The following is a 19,298-nucleotide window of genomic DNA, read 5'->3' on the forward strand; positions in this document are numbered from 1 at the left end:
ACCTGGATTTACCCTACACTCTGTTATTGCCTATATAAAACAGGGACTTACCTTGTCAACAAGGTGCACAACTCCATTCACAGCTGCTATGTCACCAGCAATAATGTTAGCACCACCAACTGTGACAATCTGGAATAAGAGAAAAAAAAGCACAAATTCTTCAGTCCCTTTACCAAGTCCTCTTATAGGTTACATGGACTCTTTGCTTTATATGGCTATACATTAAAAGGGAATGTTAACATAGAATCTATTTTTTAGTATATATTTGCCATTATTTCTCACTGTACACAGTTTTCTTAATCACTTTCCCTTCGGAACAATTTTTTTATTTTTCACACACGTTTTTGCTAAAAAAGTTTTCTAAACCCCCACAGATTATACATTTTCTGAAAGCAGAGGCCCTGTAGAAAAAAAAATGATGGTAGGTTCAATTTTATATGTTGAACACAAACACAATTTAATCCCAAATTTTTTGTACAAACTGAAAGATGAGGGTGTGTCAAGTAGACAGATATCACATTAATTAGCTCTCAAAAGTGCATGCATCTAAGAAAAAGCTAAGAATTAGGCCTTATACATACTGTGCAAAACATGAGTTTAGGAGCTTTTGGCGTTTTTTTTTTGCCAAATCTCTTGAACTCAACTTAGTAAAAGCCTGTGTCTATGCACACGTAGACTTTTGCCAGAGTTTGGGTCACCACAGAGAGATCTGCTATCTGCACTTTACATAGGATTCCTGACAAGGTGTGGACTCATCCCCTCTGTGTGCTCCTCGTGAACACAATGTGCATATGGCCATTGGGGATTCGAGTGAACTGCCAGTATTAACACCAATACTCTGACAACGTGTGGAGGGACTTGTATCCTCTCAAGTTCATATACTTGCTGCACACACAAACCACAGGACTGCACAGTCAGACTGCATGAATATAAGGTATCCTTTGCTATACAAACAGCCATTTTTGCTGCATATCCTCTGTGAGGAGACAACTGGAAGGACGCTTTTTGCTCCATACTCCCTCTAGGGATACACAGGTGGTGAATGCACGGTTGTGTGTACATAAAACTTTCCTGAAGAAGGAATTATATGAACAAAAATTCCGAAACATGTTGGAGGACACACTCACCTGCTTCATGAACCCCTAATGTATTATCCCTATCAGGATATGTATATGGAATGTAATTTTAAAGTTTAAATATGTTATTCTTTGCATCTTGTTGAATTTTAATATAAATCAATAAATGTTGAAATTTTACATATTCTTTTCTATACTCTTCATTACGACATTAACTATTTCCAGCCCTTCCACTCAAATTCCCCAGGGACACCTACAGTTGTTTCTTTGCCAGAGTTTATTAGCAACAGAGTTTAGAGGCAGTAAAATACTCCTCTTCTGAACGCAGACGAATCGCGTTAAGGAGAGAAATGTTTTGACAGAGAAACCCCAAAAGCAGCAAAAATGTGCCTAAACGCTTCTAAACACGCCTAAACGCTAGGTGCTAGTGTTTATTTATTTCAAAGGCCAGAATAAATTAAAGTTGTGGCCAATTAAATAAATAAGCACCCAAACTCTAAACACTGCTAAACCAATTTTAAAAAAGTGCAGATTAGATGACTTTATAACTCAGATTTTTTCCTGTTAGGAGAAACATTGTTTAAAATAAAGCAATGTGCGTGAGGCCTTACAATACCCAACATTATCAATAAGTGACTTTACAACACATCAGTTTAGAGTTAAACTGTAAATGAGGGACCAAGAATTATGATTCTGGCTCCAGTGTGTGGGCCAAAAGCCAATATGTTGTTTTTGCAAGTGTTGTGAACATACATGTGAGAACCCTGTGTGTGCTTGTGATCAGATGTGTGTGTGTGTGGGGTGACGGGTGCTGTGAAATACTTTATTTAGTTTATTATAATTTAAATGTTTTTATTTATTTTTTTATACATTTAACTTTATTGCTATCACAAGAGGGCTAACAAGCCCCCTCTGTGATAGCATTGGGCAGGGCACAGGTATTCTTTATGGAGACATCAGGGGTCTATTAGGCTTGCCATAAATGGGTCGAATTTCGAAAAACGTTTCTTTCCAAAATCAGAAATTTTGTGCGTTTTGTGATTCGATGGGGCCACCACTGATTTCAAAATTTGACCAGCCAAGCCTTCAATTTCACTTCATGTTACTACAGAAAAAATTTTCATGGCTGGGAATCATCTTTTCTTTCCGGGAATTTTCTTTTCTTGCATTCATGCGCATTTCTTTTTCGATTATATTTCTCGGACGATTCTCCCATCATTGATTAGGAAAGTGTTTGTTTTTCAAAAACCTTACAAAATGCCCGATCACTGAAATTCGAAGACCGCACGGAAATCGTCCGTTGCTGCGGCTCACTAATGGTGCGAAATTCAACAAAAAGCCTTAGATAAGATTTTCGAAAGAAAATTCTTTCGAAATTCGACCCATGCCTTAGATCTCTATTGTCTCCTAAGCCCTCTGCTTGCTTTATAAGCTGTTTACCCCACTTTTTTAGCTGGGATTTTGACAGCTGTGTTTTATTATTATTATTTCTGGCTTTTTATGAGACCTTCCAGCATTTTGTAACTTACCCCATTATCCTTAGAAAGTTTGAGAAAGTTATTTTTAAGAGAGGTGGCCAACATGTCAGATGAAGATAGATTCTTTATGTCATCAGAACGGAAGACACCTGATAATATATGATACCTAGAAGGATAAAAATATAGCTTTAGACGTTAAAGAATAGGTTTTATGGCAGCAGCTACAGTGTGATATTACATTGGTCTTTGCAAACAGAGCACCTGGCACCCTAACTTTGCTCCAGTGAATTCCTCCTTTTGCTACACAATGGGCTGCTACCGCACTTTCCATTGTGATTTTAAAACATGTTTTGACTTCCATCTGTGGCACAAATAGAGAGGAGATTCACATGAATTAACATTGTTCATAGCCATAAAACATGGTCCCTTTTTACCTGGATTAACCTGCAGTAAAAGAAGTCAGCTGAAATATGGCAGGCTTGCTGTAAATCCAGATACACATTTCGGTGGCTAGAAAGTGTGAAGTTTTTGATTCACTATGAGTTTGAAGAATATCATTTTGGTGAATCAACCAAAAGGAAAAAACGATTTTAAAGGTGAGACTTTTGTAGGCATATTCAGACACCAAAAATATTGACAAATATGTAAAAAAACTTTTCTTTACTTTATTTGAAAATCACAATATAAAATATCTTCAACTAGGTGGAGATACAGGCTAAAGGGGTATAGGCAAGATAGAAAAATAAAAAAAAGAACTTCTACATAAGGAGAGACACATAAGATGAGACAACTGACGCGTTTCAAGACTTGGTATTGTGCGCTTCTTCAGGGATGCTCATGTACAATCATGAATAGAAGTTCAGATTCCCAGGTGATGCCTCACTGTCAGATAGAGCCCAGAATATACAGTATCTCACAAAAGTGAGTACGCCCCTCACATTTTTGCAAATATTTTATTATACCTTTTCATGTGTGTTACAACACTGAAGAAATGACACTTTGCTACAATGTAAAGTAGTGAGTGTACAGCTTGTATAACAGTGCAAATTTGCTTTCCCCTCAAAATAACTCAACACACAGCCATTAACCACTTTACCCCCGCCCACCGTACATATACTGCGGCACTCTGCCGCTGCTGGGCAAAGCGATGTATACCTACGTCGCTCGCTCCGCCGCTCGTTCCCTGGGGAGCTAGCGCGTGCTCCGATGGCCGCCTTACTCACTCCCGATCTCCTGCAGCAGAGGGAGAAAGACAGACGGCTGATGTAAACACAGCCGTCTGTCATTCTCCCTTACATCATCACAGAGGCTATGCAATCCTGCTATGTAGGATCGCATGTCTCTGTGATGATCTAACAAGCCACGCCCCCTGACAGTTAGAATCATGCCCCTAGGGTCACACTTAACCCCTTGATCACCAATAAAGTTAACCCCTTCCCTGCCAGTGTCACTTTGACAGTAACAGTGCATATTTATAGCACTGATTACTGTAGTAATGTCACTGGTACCCCCAAAAGTGTCAAAAATGTCAGTTTGGGGTCCAATCTGTCCGTCGCAATGTCGCAGTCCCGCAAAAAAAATCGCAGATCGCCACCATTACTAGTTAAAAAAAAAACAATAAAAATGACTTAAATCTTTCCCGTAGCTAGTAAATGCAATAACTTTTGCGCAAACCAATCAAAATATGTTTATTGTGATTTTTTTTTTACCAAAAATTTGTAGCAGAAAACAAATTGGCCTAAAATGTTAAAAAAATTTGATTTTTACATTTTTTTTAAGTATTTCATATAAAAAAATGTGAAAAATATTGTTATTGAGAATTCGAATTATAGATTTAGTTTTACAAGGTTGACACTCCTAGTTCCTTCATGGAACTCCTCCTCTTGCAGTACACAGTATGGGCTTCCCCTTTAAAAGTAATGGAGATTACTAAGAGTGACATTTTTGAATCGAAGAGAAACCATGTCATAGACATAATATCAGAATTGTGGAATTACTTTAGTAAGATTGGCATTTTATCCTTCCTCATCCAGTATGATTTGTCTTGCTCGCTCATACTTTCAAATGCTTTTTGTGAAGGGACTAACACAGTCACATTGGAAGATGATGAAATCAAGGATTTTATATCCGGATCCTGTAAAAGAAAATTCAGTTACATTAGGATGGCATGCAAACATGTGTAATGAGGTGTTGCGCAATGCCAATAGCAAACTTTTTAAGGAGGTTATTCTTAACAGGATAGGTATCTGGCTGTTTCCTCTGTGAAAGAAACATAGCAATGTGTATGGATCTGTGTCTATATATAATTGGCCATTGGTATTATTGTGTTATTAGTAAGAACTGGAGTTACTTCGATTGAAACACTAACTAGCATCAGACCTGCCCTGAATGTTTAAGGCTGGCCATACATTATGCAATCTTCTTGTGCAATTTTCCTTTAGATTTACCAAAACCATATAATATGAGGTCAGATCTAAACGGTTTAAATTTGTATACAACCGTACAGGACCTTGCACTACATAGTTGAAGGTAAATCTGAAGGAAATTGAACAATTGATTAGTGGCTGTAGAGAAATACCTCCATTTCTTAGTACATACATGAATACATTATGCCTACAGTCTTTTTTCTGTTTTGGGTAACAATTCAGGATTATCTATTGACTGAAACAAAGTTATGTTCTGCAGTGACCAAAATCTGGAATCTAGGAAGAAATAAAAGGCTAAAATAATGAAGCCATGCAATCAATTCTTAAATTCGTTTTTTAAAGCAGGCAGTGCAGATACCTGAAGTCTACTTGGCATCAGCCTCTTGCAGTCCCTGTACAGCAGAGCTCAGAAAGGGGGAGAGAGAAGAAGCACAAGGAACCCACAGGTTTGCTGTAGTGGCAGAAGCATGCTGCTAGGAGGAGAGAGAAGAGTGACAGAGAGATGAGGTCATCAGTGTGCTGCCTCTCCCTTCACTGCCCGGTCATAGGGTAGGGTGCAGAGGAGACCTGTTAGTGAAGATTAAAGTACAGTGGAGAAAGATCAGGTCCCCTTTCCTGCTAGACAGGGCTGTGCTGTGTGGCAAGGCTCAATCTCATGAATGGATGGACAGAAATAAAATTCCTTTTAGGGGTAATACAACTCCAATATGTATTATATCTGTGTATTTAGCTGGATGCCTGGGGGTTCATTTTTAAGTTGCACATTTTACAGGTAATTAGCCCTACATTTGTACACCGAAAGTTAAAATACGACTTACATAGTTTATTATTATAAGAAATGTTTATTGCTTTATGTATTTGGCTTCCAAATATTTGTGACTTCCCCTGCCTATACAACCCTGATTATTTCCATAGTTATTCAAACACCCAATACTTACTTCAATCCACTTATGAAATTCTGAGGCTTCTGGGAGTGATGCAATCACCTAGAAATATAATTATAGAAATATTTAATATAATTCACTGCTTAGGACTGGTTTATGTAACAATATTAAACCATTTCTGAGGTCGTGTGACCTGATTGTGGTGATACTTACATCTGCAACATTGCCATAACATATTTTCCCATCTCCTTGATATCCTTCATTGCACACACACTCCCAGAATCCTGAGGCTACTTTTTGACACTTGGCCTAAAACAGAAAAGTAGGTGTAAAAATATGCCGTACAACATTTCAGACAGTTTGATGTCTCTTGACTCATATTTTATCCACCTAATATCAGCATGTAATACCTCCTTAATTACCAGACCATTTCTCAGTTTTCGGTGGTGTGATAGTTTGGCTGACAATTACTCATGCAATACTGTACCTCAAAGAATTTTGAATCATTTTTTGAGACAGACAGAGCTTTCTTTTGATGGCATGTAAACTCTAAAGAATGGTGAAAAGACTAAACATTTTGAAAAACAAAAAATCAAAAAAAAGGTTTCCCTTGCGTTCTAGTACATATTTTATAACATAAAGACAGTGTAAACGCCCCAACATGCCTTTTCTTTTTTTGGAAAGTGGACACCTAAGGTTATCTAATTTTTTGCCTCAGTTTTTGGAAAGGAAGAAACATGCTGGAATTGGGTGGTTAAAAGGAGTTTTAAACTTTCATGGAAATGTCCTTATTGACAGATGTGCTAATTAGCTGCCGATTGGCCACTATGGACTCCCACTGGTCAGCAGTTTCTAATGAACTGTAAAATAGTTCTGCAGCTGTAGAAGGACTCCAAGCTATTTTAGCAAGAAACAACTGAGAAGCCCAGTGAAATGACCCGTCCTCTAACAAAGCTTTTCTCAGATTATTGATAACATTGTAAAAAAAAAATAAAAATAACTGGAAAAAAAAAAGAAATGGCGAATTGTATTACACTTTATTATATGACTCCACACTGGGCTGTAAGGCTGTAATAATAGTCATAGCAATCCACAGTTACTGTCATGAATCCTTTAGACATGGATGGATGCCTGCACTTTGGAGTCAAAAACTCTAGATATTTCCCTAAACTGCAAAGGAAGCTTAGCTACAAACCATAAGTTAAGGCTCCTTGCACATGTGAAAAATAATACCCAGTTTGTAACCATGTAGCATTTGTTTTTACGCAGATGCATTGCTGTTTATGGGACAATGCACCCAGTTGCATAAAGATCAGTAATGCAGTGATGCATTCAGAACCTTAAATAAAAAGAACATTTTTGAGGGTAGTAATTTACGCATATACTGTATTTGTGTATAGGCAAGCATTTATGCGTAAATTGAAACACTGGCGACTAGAAGTGGATGAAGTAGAATTTAACACATATATACTGTTTACACGTTTGTACATGTATATACACAAGGTCTTTTTACAGAACATACAGTGCCTTGAAAAAGTATTCATACCCCTTGAAATTATCCACATTTTGTCATGTTACAATCAAAAACTTAAATGTATTTTATTGGGATATTATGTGATAGACCAACACAAAGTGGCACATAATTGTGAAGTGGAAGAAAAATGATAAATGGTTTTCAAAAATAGTAAATATCTGAAAAGTGTGGCGTGCATTTGTATTCAGCTTCCTGAGTCAATACTTTGAAGAACCACCTTTCGCTGCAATTACAGCTGCAAGTCTTTTTGGGGATGTCTCTATCAGCTTTGCATATCTAGAGAGTGAAATTATTGCCCATTTTTCTTTGCAAAATAGCTCAACCTCTGTCAGATTGAAAGGAGAGCGTCTGTGAACAGCAATTTTCAAATCTTGCCACATATTCTCAATTGGATTTAAGTCTGGACTTTAACTGGGTCATTCTAACACATGAATATGCTTTGATCTAAACCATTCCACTGTAGCTCTGGCTGTATGTTTAGGGTCGTTGTCCTGCTGGAAGGTGAACCTCCGCCCCACTCTCAAGACTTTTGCAGACTCGAGCAGGTTTTCTTCTAAGATTGCCCTGAATGTGGCTCCATCCATCTTCCCATCAACTCTGACCAGCTTTCCTGTCCCCACTGAAGAAAAGCATCCCCACAACATGATGCTGCCACCACCATGTTTCACTGTGGGGATGGTGTGTTCAGGGTGACGTGCAATGTTAGTTTTCCACCACACAGCATTTTGCTTTTAGGCCAAAAAGTTTTGTTTGTAAAATTTGTAAAAACTTTTGAAAACCATTTATCATTTTCCATCCACTTCACAATTATGTGCCACTTTGTGTCGATCTATCACATAAAATCCCAATAAAATACATTTCCGTTTTTTGGTTGTAACATGACAAAATGTGGAACATTTCAAGGGGTATGAATGCTTTTTCAAGGCACTGTAATTTGTGTTTATTTGCTCAGGATCTTTCTGTCGGCCTCTGCCAGCAAGATCCTGTGTATAGACACAGTAAACTGTTACATCTGTGTACAAAAGGCCTTAGTATTCTAAAGATTGCAATCTCTGGTACGTAGGGATTGCTGTTTATAATGTGTTTCATTATGAAGCACATAACAAAAATGATATGTCCAACGGTAACCCAGTTACTGACATTTCAAAATTATAGCTGGAAACCCTAAAAAAGAGGCTCCTATATTACAATTTTAGGCCCCTTTCACACAGGGAGTCTGTTCAGATCCGCCTGTCTGTTTTTCAGGCGGATCTAAACGGATGTCCCATGCATCTCTATGGGGCATCGGATGTCAGCGGAGACATGTCCGCTGACATCCGATCCGATCTGATCTGTCAAATCTGGACGGATAGAAACCCTATTTTCCATCTGTCTGGCGGATCGGATGAAAACGGACTGACGGTCCGTTCTCATCTGATTCCCCCATAGAGAAGAATGGGGACCTGACAACTCTGTCTCTGCACACAGCGCAGAGACACAGCTGCCATCCGCCTGCTCAGTGGGGGATCGGCAGGTCAATCCCCCGCTAAGAAAAACTGAGTCCCTGTGTGAAAGGGGCCTTAATCTTTGAAGAATCCTGGAACTGGAGACTATGTAGGTTGCCAATGCTGACCACTACTTCTGAAAAATCGAGTTGCCTGGCTGTTGTGCTGATCAAAAGGCCTCAAAAATTTCTGAGTCTTAAACCAGTATAAAGATTAGGGGTTCCGACTTTCCATTCTATTCTAAATGCTTGTCCTACAAAGTTACATAGTTAGTCAGGTTGAAAAAAGACACAAGTCCATCCAGCTCAACCAATAAAAAAAAAGAAAACACAACCATACAATCCCATATACACAATCCTATACCCACAGTTGATCGAGAAGAAAGATTGTCCTAGGATTGACTCAGAAGGTATTCAAGCCAGAGACAGACAGGCTGCTAGTATTATCATAAAAAGACCAACAATGTCATGTTCTCTCACTAATGGCCTCCATTCAAGAAACTTACCAGAGCATGGCACTTGTCCTTCTCTTCTAAACAAGTATTTACAGGTTCACACTGAATTCCATCACCCCGGAATCCCTTATTACACTCACAATCACTCTGTGGAAAGACGAAAACACAGTACATACATTTTAATAATTATCAAATGTCTGTACAAAAAATATTCATACAGATCTTCTGTAAAAAAAAAAAAAAAAAAAAACACCTACTCAAAGCAATTGGTGCTTATATTAGCTGCAATGAGGAGTCATCCTTTCATCAGTGTTCAGTAGGAAGAAACTAGCATTTCAGGCATGCATTTTTACCAATAACATTTGGTAAAGTAAATCTAGTACCCGGTGGTGTAAAAACCAATCTATCAATAACCATATAGGTTTAAAGAGGTAGTAAACTAATTTGTTTAAATTTGTACCTACAGGTAAGCTTTTAATAAAGCTTACCTGTAGCTATAAGGAACATTTCCTAAAAGTGCACTGTTTAGGAGATATTCTCTAGCTCTGCAGCTGGTGACGTCACCCGGCGCATGCCCACTGTGCTCTGAAAGAACAGCATACTGAGCATGCCGTCCCTCCACAGCACTGTGCAGCAATCGTAGCTCTCGTGTACATGCGTGGGAGTGATTTAATTGCAGCTCAGCTATTCAAGCGACCGCAGTCCATGAACCCAGAAGAAAAACCAAGTGAAGGTGAAAGCCCCGTCACCGGTGATAGCGCGCCACTGGAGGGCTTTGTTTTGGGGTAAGTCTTTCATTATGTGCTAGAATGGGATGCATACTAGCACTTTATGACTTTGTCTTGGAGGAAGAAGATTTATTTATTTTTTTTAATCAGCCTTTACTACTGTTTTAAAGTACATGTTACTCCAAGCTGGATGACATGCAGTTAGGTAAAACACTGGGTATCATAAACTATGGCTTGAGGTGATTGTAGATGTATTAGTCACTTGTGACAGACACAACTGGGTACTGTTCGTGATACTTTTTTTATTTGCCTAAACATACAATATTTCAGGACAAGTTTTCAGGGTATGTCCCCTTCATCAAGGTCCAAGCAGTATTTTTTATACTTCAACCTGATCTCCTTCAACCACTACTCTTAACTAGGGATGATCGAACGGTTTGGGTCGACCATCGGTTCGACCCGAACATTGGGTGTTCGAAATTCGGCCGAATTCCGAACTTTTTGCTGAAAAAGTTCGGAATTCGGCAACCAGAACCGACCAAAATGCAATGGGACAGGAACTGAGCTTTAAAAGCCTGTGATTGGACAAGAACCATCAGTAAAAGCCAATTGAGGGGGCAGGAGAATGCTAGGAATGTGATTGGAGTGACTAGGGGGTCCAGAGGCCAATCATTAGTGAATACGCCCCCCAGTATATAAGATAGCCCCGCCAAATTCCTAGCATTGTAATACAGGGACGTGGAAGAGAGTGGAAGCAGTTCTGTTACTTCTGCTTCAAAAGTGTCATTTAGCAATTATTAGTGTGAGGAAAGGGATATCTAGTGTAGTTAGGGTGCTATTTTCCACTTTAGTTAGATTCAAAAATCTAGTTTCTGTAGGGAAAGTGTTAAGTGCCAGGGTGACCGTAGTGTAGTGTAGGGTGAACTGACACTGACTGCTATGGCAGGGTGACCAAACCCTTCCATTTCAGGGTGACCGATATAGAGAAAAGATAGTTTCTCTTAGGTGAATTATAGAACAGCGATATGGCTTCTCACCTGTCAGCCTGCTTTTTGCTGCAGGCGTTTATAGGGTTTTTTTGAGGACATGTTTGGAGTCAGGCATTACATCTGAACTTGTGTATAGGGGTATATATACACACACATGTATGTATATATACACCTACACATATATAGGTGTGAAAAATGCCCAAAAAAACGCCTGCGCCAAAAAAAAAATGCCCAGGTGTGTTATTGCAGGCATTTTTTGGGCATTTTTTGTGGGTCTTTGGAGGCAGGCAAAACATCTGAACTTCTGTATAGGGGTATATATACACACACACTTATATGTATTTATACACATACACACATATAGGTGTGAAAGGAGAGAAGCCATATGGGTGTTAATTATTTCATTAGCGCAAGTATGGTGTTCTGCTACTTTCACACCTATATATGTGTATGTGTATATATACATATAAGTGTGTATGTATATATACCCCTACACAGAAGTTCTGATGTTATGCCTGCCTCCAATAACCCCCAAAAAATGCCCAAAAAAACGCTTGCTACAAAACCGGCAAGGTGTGAAAATAGCGGAGCCATATCCCTGTTCTATAAGTGTTCTAATACAAACAATCTTTTTTTTTTCTTGTTCTGGACATGCTACAGAGCTGAAACTTCACAGGTACACTTTTTAGACCCCCAGACACTAAATCCAAAGAAATCTCATTTTTTTTTTCCAATAATTTTTTCAATAATTGTCTCTCTATCAAAAATGACAATTTTTAAGAACTTTTTTTGTGTGATTAATAGTCTCTGGGGCATGACCCAAAACCCTAGGCACTTTTTAGGGGCATTTATTGGATTTTAGGGCTTCAAAATGGTGTTTTTTGATTACCGAAGTTCGGGTCCCATTGATTTCAATGGGGTTCTGAAATCCGGGCCGAACTTTCTGGAAGTTCTGGTGTTCTGGTCGAACCGAACTTTTGAAAAGTTTGATCATCCCTACTCTTAACCAGCTTTCTGATAGTGGCAATAGTGAACCTTGCAGTCTTCACCAGGAGCGCATGTGAAAGGGTGACAACTAAGGCAGGCCATAGATGATGTGATTTTCTTTCCTGCAACCACGAGTTGGGGGAGCCATCCCCTCTGGGAGGACAAAGTGATTATTGATAGCGGCTATAGCCATTGACAATTGCATGTAAAAATACCACATGCTGGTGGTGCCCAAGTGGATCGATGGACTGACTGGGGTACAATCAACCTGCTCATATATGGTTTGCATCTCGGCCAGTCCCTGATGAACCAGTCGAGATTTGAACCATCTATGGCCAACTTTAAAGGCACAGAGAGAAAGACTATTGTCTGCTCATAGCATTAAGTGCTTGAACAAGGACATTCAAAGCAGGATCACCAGGTATTATTTGAATAAAATTTGCAGATTTAAAAAGATTGTAAATCATGTTTGAAATTTCATTATTTTGTGTTATATGGTGTTTTAGTGATTGGGTTTACATAAATGTTAATGCAACATGGTGAGATTTGACAGCAAGTCTGCTTTAGGTGCTATTTATAAACAATGGACAATGGATTGTAATAGTTTAGGCGATATCAGTGCCTGAACAAGGTCATCTAGTGCCCAGGGTGAAGATGTCAAACAGCGCCCCCCTCCCAAATGTATAAGCATTACATGTCAGCACAACCCCCCTCCCCCCAAAAGTGAGCACTAATTTTCATACTTGGCTCCTAAAAATAAATTCCCTTTGTAAGCCAAAATCCCCCTCACCCCCAAATAATTCCACCTCTTCCAGTACACATCCCCCTCCCAGCACAATCCCCCCCCCACACAAATCCCCTCTACTAGCACTTATCCTCCCCCCCAAATCCCCCTCCTTGCACAAATCCCCCTGATCCTCCCTACTAGCACAAATCTTCCCCCCAAATCCCCCTTCCTAACAAAAATCCACTCCTCTTCAGATTTCCTTTTTGAGCATAAATCCCCCCCAAATCCCCCTCTCCCAGCACAAATCCCCCCCGCCCCCAAATCCCCTCTCCCAGCACTAATCTCACCCCCCCCCCTTCAAATTTCTCCTCCTAGCACAAATTCCTTAAATCAATTCTTCTAGCACAAATCCTCCCGCCCAAATCCCCCTTCCTAACTGAACTCCACTCTCCCAGTACAAATCTCCCCCCATCACCCATTCTAGCACCACCCCCCAAAATCCCCACTGCGCCCAGGGTAGCCCTTCCTCCTGCCCACCCCTTGTCCCGGCCCTGGGCAATATTCATATGCAGTTAATTGCATGTAAAGCTGTAGGTACTCCCTGGGCTGAGGGGTACCTTATCTCCCAGAAAAATATGTAATGGTTAATAAGTGGTTACATCCTTTTGGTATCTTGTGTGTTATACTGTATACTGTATAGGGAAGCTATTTAGGACCTGAACACTCATATCTTAATTTCCACTGCATGGTGAAGGCCGGTAATTTAAAAAGGCAGGAATGCCTGAAGTGGCTGTATTCTGTTTTAATAAAGTTGTAAAGTTATCTTCACTGTGCTGTAACTGCTCTGTATTACATATTGATTATGTTAGTGGATTTATTGGGAGTCGGACCCACTTGGTTACTTGCATAGATATATGTACATGAAAAAACATTCATTAAAAAAATTTAGCAATATATTGTGTAATCACTGCCTCGTTGCCAGCTACAGCAGTATTTTGGACACGCATGTACTAAATTTCACTGTGATAATGGAATTTTCAAGGATTCTAACAATGGCAAAGTGACACTTTTCTGACATTGCCCTATGTGTAGCATCAAATTAGATATAAAGTGATATAGACATATATCACTTTATATCTAGTTATATTTATATCTAGATATACGGTGATATAAACATTTGTTCCATATCTGGTATATACATCAAGACTCAAACCAAACTCTCTAAGTCACAAATATGGAAACAAAAATAAATGATAAAAATATAAAACATATAAAAATATACTGTATATATAAAAAGAAAATATAGAAATATAAAGAGATGATTTTTATGACACACATGATATAGATTATCCTGGCACTTGACTCTTATATAGTTACCTGTCCAGGGCCAATATAGACACAGGTCGCATTAACATGGCATCCTCCTTTGTTATCAAGTAGGCAGTTATTGATCTCTGAGCAGTCCAGCCCATCACCTGTCCATCCCGGCCGACATACACATTTGTGAGCTCCTGACCCCAATGGAATGCACTCAGCCTGTGAGGATACACCATTGTCACCACACATATTACAGACAGTATTAAAGTTAGGATATTGTTCACATCCTCTGCAAGCTATGAGACTGTCATATTTGCCTACATGTAGCCTTAAAATTATTTTTATATTGTGTTCTTAGCCAAAACTTTTTTTTTGGTTAGAATTCTGTGTGATTTTTCTATTCTCTTCTGTGACTTCCCTAGGGAGATTCCCCCATTGTTTTGGTGACACGTTGGCATAAAATAAGAGGAAAAGTGGTTACCAGGACATGAAGACACAGACATAAGTAGAAACCTGAGTGAAGTTTTAACCTTATTCACTTGTCTTTGTCTCTGTAAAAGAGATTTTTAATCTCTTATTATTAATGTTTGTTTGGAATGAGCAGTGCACTTTAGTTGCGGTCACCTGCACTGCTCTAAGCAATCTACACATCTCATTGTCCCTAGTCAATCTCGGGAGTGAGCAAGAGAGGGTGGCTATGTTCCTACATACAGTGGGACCCAGTGGCGGCTGGGGAATGAAAATTTGGGGGGGGCGTCAAAACCAACACCCCCCCTCACGGGGCGGCTAGCTGGCCAGCAGTCAAATCTACCACCCCCTCCCAGGACAGATGGCTGGCTGCCCAGCCGAACCGCCAGCATCCTTACCTCCTCCTTCCCCGAGCGGCTGTACGTCTCCTCCCTCTTCCTGGCCAATGGCCAGTAAAATCACTTCTCTCTTCAGCCAATTAGGAAAGGGGTCTCATGACTTGGCTGGGAGGAAAATCAGTGTGATAATAGCGAATATTCATTTGCTATTGTCATACAACTGGAAGGGCTCAGGGTGCAGTGATCTGCACCCGAGCCCACCCTTTTTTTAAGCCTATTAGAGCCTCTGGCTCTAATCACGTGCTTCAAAAAAAAAAAAAAATACCCTATTGGAATCCTTGCATCTTGAACCCTGCATGTAGATTAGGGGGCCGAACGCTTAGATAGTGGGGGCAGCCCAATGGACGGGCCGCCACTGGTGGGGACCATAGAGAATGACTGTAGCCCCCCTAACAGAAAGAGCGATAACAGCAGCAGCAAAAAAAAAGGCGCAACTAAAGACTTAACCCATTGGCACCGGCTGAGTGCAAATATGCAGCCTCTCAGCGTGTGGGTCTTGGCGCCCGCATATTTGCATGAATTGATGGTCTACAGCTACAACAGCACAGTTACCAATGCTCAGTTGGTATAAAGGGGCCCAAAGTGTGCCAAGAAAATATACCCCACACCATTACACCATCACCACCAGCCTGAACCATTGATACAAGGCAGGATGGATCCTTGCTTTCTTGCTGTTTACACCAAATTCTGAACCTTTCGTCTTAATGTCGCAGCTGAGAATGAGATTTATCAGAACAGGCAACGTTTTTCCAATCTTCTATTGTCCGATTTTGGTGAACTTGTGCGAATTGCAGCCTCAATTTCCTGTCCGTAGCTGACAGGAGTGGCACCCATAGTGGTCTTCTGCTGCTGTAGCCCATCTGCTTCAAGGTTCTATGTGTTGTGTGTTCAGTGATGGTATTCTGCATACCTTGGTTGTAACGAGTGGTTATTTTAGTTATTGTTGCCTTTCTATTATCTGTAACCAGTCTGCCCATTCTACTCTGACCTCTGACATCAACAAGGCAATTTTGTCCACACGTCTGCCACTCACTGGATATTTTCTCTTTTTTGGACCATTCTCTATAAACCCTAGAGATGGTTGTGCGTGAAAATACCCGTAGATCAGCAGTTTTTGAAATATTATGGTTAGCCCGCACCAAAAACAATGCCACATTCAGTCACTTAAATCACCTTTCTTCCCCATTCTGATGCTCATCTTCAAGCTGTCTTCACCACGTCTAGATGCCTAAATGTGTTGAGTTGCAGCCATGTGATTGGCTAATTAACAATTTGTATTACCACGCAATTGAACAGGTGTCCCTAATAAAGTGGCCGGTGACTGTATACGCTTCTATTGCAATACTGGCATTGAAGAAGTATTTTACGCTAGTATATGCTTATGAGCCTTTACGTGCATTTACACAATGCCTTTATGAAACATTTTACTCAAGATATAAACATCAGTAAATTCTTACGTCTGTGTGCAACTGGCCTAAGAATGAGATTTTCAGTAAAAAAATAAGAAATGTAAGACACTAGAGTCTTGTGTTAACTGGATTCAGTTACCTCATACATTATAAAACCTCCTTCCCTGCTTTCTCTCCCCTAATAAAATTTCAGCTGGACATATTTTGTAAAAACAGAGATAAAGCAGAAGTGAGCAGAACCAGGGCTCAGGAAGGTGTACAGGGCACAGCTAGGCCTCTTGCACACTGCTGCCCATAAACATGCGCTGCATATAGATAAGTCATACCTCCCAACTTTTTGAGATGGGAACGAGGGACACCTGTCAGCAAAATTATGTAGGCATATGACACCCCCCTTAAAGGAGAATTATACCCAAAAAATGATTAGTTAAACCCATAAGTGTTTTTTTTTAACCACTACTATTCCTTTATATTGACTTTTGACATTTACAAATTAGGCAGTTTAGAAATTGGATGACAGGTTTAGCACCAGGAAACACTTCTTGAAAGATAAAAAGTGCATTTTCTATATAACTGTATAGATCGGACCAAAATGACAAATGAGGAGGAAAGAGGGACAGAGGGACTTTGTTCTAAATCAGGAACAGTCCCTCGAAATCAGGGACAGTTGGGAGCTATGGATAAGTAACTAACAAAAAAAACAAACAGAAATCTGATTTGCTGGTCAGTATTTTAGGCGTGTATGCACATATGTGTGCAAATACGAGTAAAATGGTAATTCGAAGATGTTAAAATTCCATTCTGAGAGCTAGAATTTATTTTACTTGTATACAACCAAATACACAAAAATAAGTGCAAAATAAATGCAAGAAATTTTTGGCCAGGAATACTGATGTTCAAACATCACTACTGTGTGCAGGTACCCCCAATTTACACAAACTGTCCCATCTCAAGCTGAGCTTTTTTTTTTGTACGATGCTCTCTTTTAAAGTGGAGTTCCGGCCTCAAAATCAAAAAAATCAATTTTGGGCCATCCGCTTGCTGAGTGCAACCTAAAAAAGAAATGGATGCTGCTGATTTTTTTTTTTGGTCACTTACCTTGTTATAGAAGAAAATATACTCACCTTCCTTCCACTTCCTCCTTCTGCGGCCGCGGCCCGCGCCGCCTCTTCCGGTTTGCGATGACTCCTGGGAGCTGAATGTCATCGCTCCCAGGAGTCAATGCACCTGCACCGGCCCCGCTCATCACTTCTGGTGCAGGCGCGGCATTCCCTGCTAAACAGCTTCTGGGCATGCCCAGAAGCTGTGCAGGGATGCCGCGCCTGCACCGGAAGTGATGAGCGGGACCGGTGCAGTGCATTGTGGGACTCCGACGTCACGGAAGAGGACACGAAGAGGGACGCTGTGGCTTCATCTGCCCACACCTGAGATGGCAGCGCTGGAGAAGAACTTTTCAAGGTAAGTATTTCTTCTTACAGGTAGGTGCGACCTGGGACATTTCAGAGGCTATCCATTATGGAATGTACTAGCCCTGACTGCCCCGGGGGTATTTTCTAGCTAAAATTGACCCCCGAGGCCGGAACTCTGCTTTAATTTCCCTATGTCACCTCACAGACTCAACGGGGTCATAAATTACAATAATCCATACATTTATTTTAGGAGCTAAATGTAAAAGCTGAAAGTAGCAGTGTGATCATAAACTCACATTAACACTACAAAGACTCTTTTCGGAATTAAGACAAGGATTTGTTTCTTTACAGTGAAATCCATCGCCTTCATATCCTGGTTTACAAACACAACTGAAAGACACATAAAACAAAAATGTAAATCCGAAAAAAAGGTGATTCACTTCCAAATACATATATATAGTACATGAGCAAAAATAAATACAGAATAAAAAGAAACTCGATTTTAAAGGACGTATATAGTATGTGAATAACATTTTGCAAATACATATATAGTACATCAGCAAAAATACAACACAGAATAAAAAAACACACCCAATTTAAAGGAAAAATATAGTATGTGAATCATATTTTGCATTAAACGATTGCGAATTACGTACTTGGGTGTCTTTTTGCTATATTCACATTCAGCGTGAGCGTGGCAGTAGGTTACAAGAGGTCCACAGGGAATGGTTTTCATATCACAGAATCTCCCTGTATATCCGCTCTTACAGGATGCGGTCAGACAGCTACCATCACTGTCTATATGGTTATTGCATCTTCCCTGGAGACAGTTACATTCTAAAACCAGATGACATTGTATTACAATAATAATCAGTAACATGCAGTTCTATAGAGTATTTTATTACACATCTAAAATATCAAATTAACAAAAACAGTTGGTGACCTGTTCAGGCCAACTGACTTATACTAGGAAGTTATCTACTCATTATGTTGGAACCATGTTTATAGAAAAGATTATCGGGCCCCAATGCCAAATGTGAATCAAATCCATGTGACATTTCCTCATTATTACAGTAAACTTCATACTGACATCAGAAAGTCAAACTAAACTGATACGCAAAGGTTAGCTTTAGTGTAAAATCAGCCAGTGGATCTAGCAATATAGTCAGAAATAAGAAATTAAGATTGCAAAAGCAATATAGCAGCCCATACATCTCTGGGTTTACTGACCATTTTTGCAGCTTGCACTAGTGGTAATTTCTTTATAGGCATTTTTTAATTATATTTTCATTTTGACTTGTTCAGGTTTGTGACAGGTGCATTTCAAGTTTTAGTATCCCACAAATTGATATTTCTCCCTTTGGGATATGCTCCAGTGTTAAAGGTTAAGGATAAGGTGTTAAGGCTTTTTAGGACTTCATTAGCTTGGTGTCTGATCCTGTAGCTCAACATTGGCCATTATGAGGCTTCACAACTCCATGTTGGATTTTCATTTATTTGATAATACACAGAATGCAAAAGAGCAAGTGG

The 19,298-nt window shown here is 39.7% G+C and overlaps 1 protein-coding gene across 1 annotated transcript in view; it reads right to left on the reverse strand.

Moving 5' to 3' along the window:
• The window catches only part of STAB2 (stabilin 2), a 218,552-nt gene that overhangs the window by 110,299 nt on the left and 88,955 nt on the right, over window positions 1-19,298 (reverse strand). Inside the window, exons 23-31 of the mRNA XM_082254467.1 lie at window positions 18,425-18,605; window positions 18,065-18,158; window positions 14,145-14,303; window positions 9,388-9,483; window positions 6,078-6,173; window positions 5,919-5,966; window positions 4,552-4,688; window positions 2,606-2,720; window positions 52-129 (exon numbers count right to left, since the gene is read on the reverse strand). Coding sequence (XP_082110593.1) covers window positions 52-129; window positions 2,606-2,720; window positions 4,552-4,688; window positions 5,919-5,966; window positions 6,078-6,173; window positions 9,388-9,483; window positions 14,145-14,303; window positions 18,065-18,158; window positions 18,425-18,605 — 1,004 coding nt within the window. The remainder of the gene's footprint in view (window positions 1-51; window positions 130-2,605; window positions 2,721-4,551; window positions 4,689-5,918; window positions 5,967-6,077; window positions 6,174-9,387; window positions 9,484-14,144; window positions 14,304-18,064; window positions 18,159-18,424; window positions 18,606-19,298) is intronic.

Source organism: Pelophylax lessonae, assembly GCF_965119305.1.
Source record: "Pelophylax lessonae genome assembly, chromosome: 4".
Lineage (NCBI taxonomy): Eukaryota > Metazoa > Chordata > Amphibia > Anura > Ranidae > Pelophylax > Pelophylax lessonae.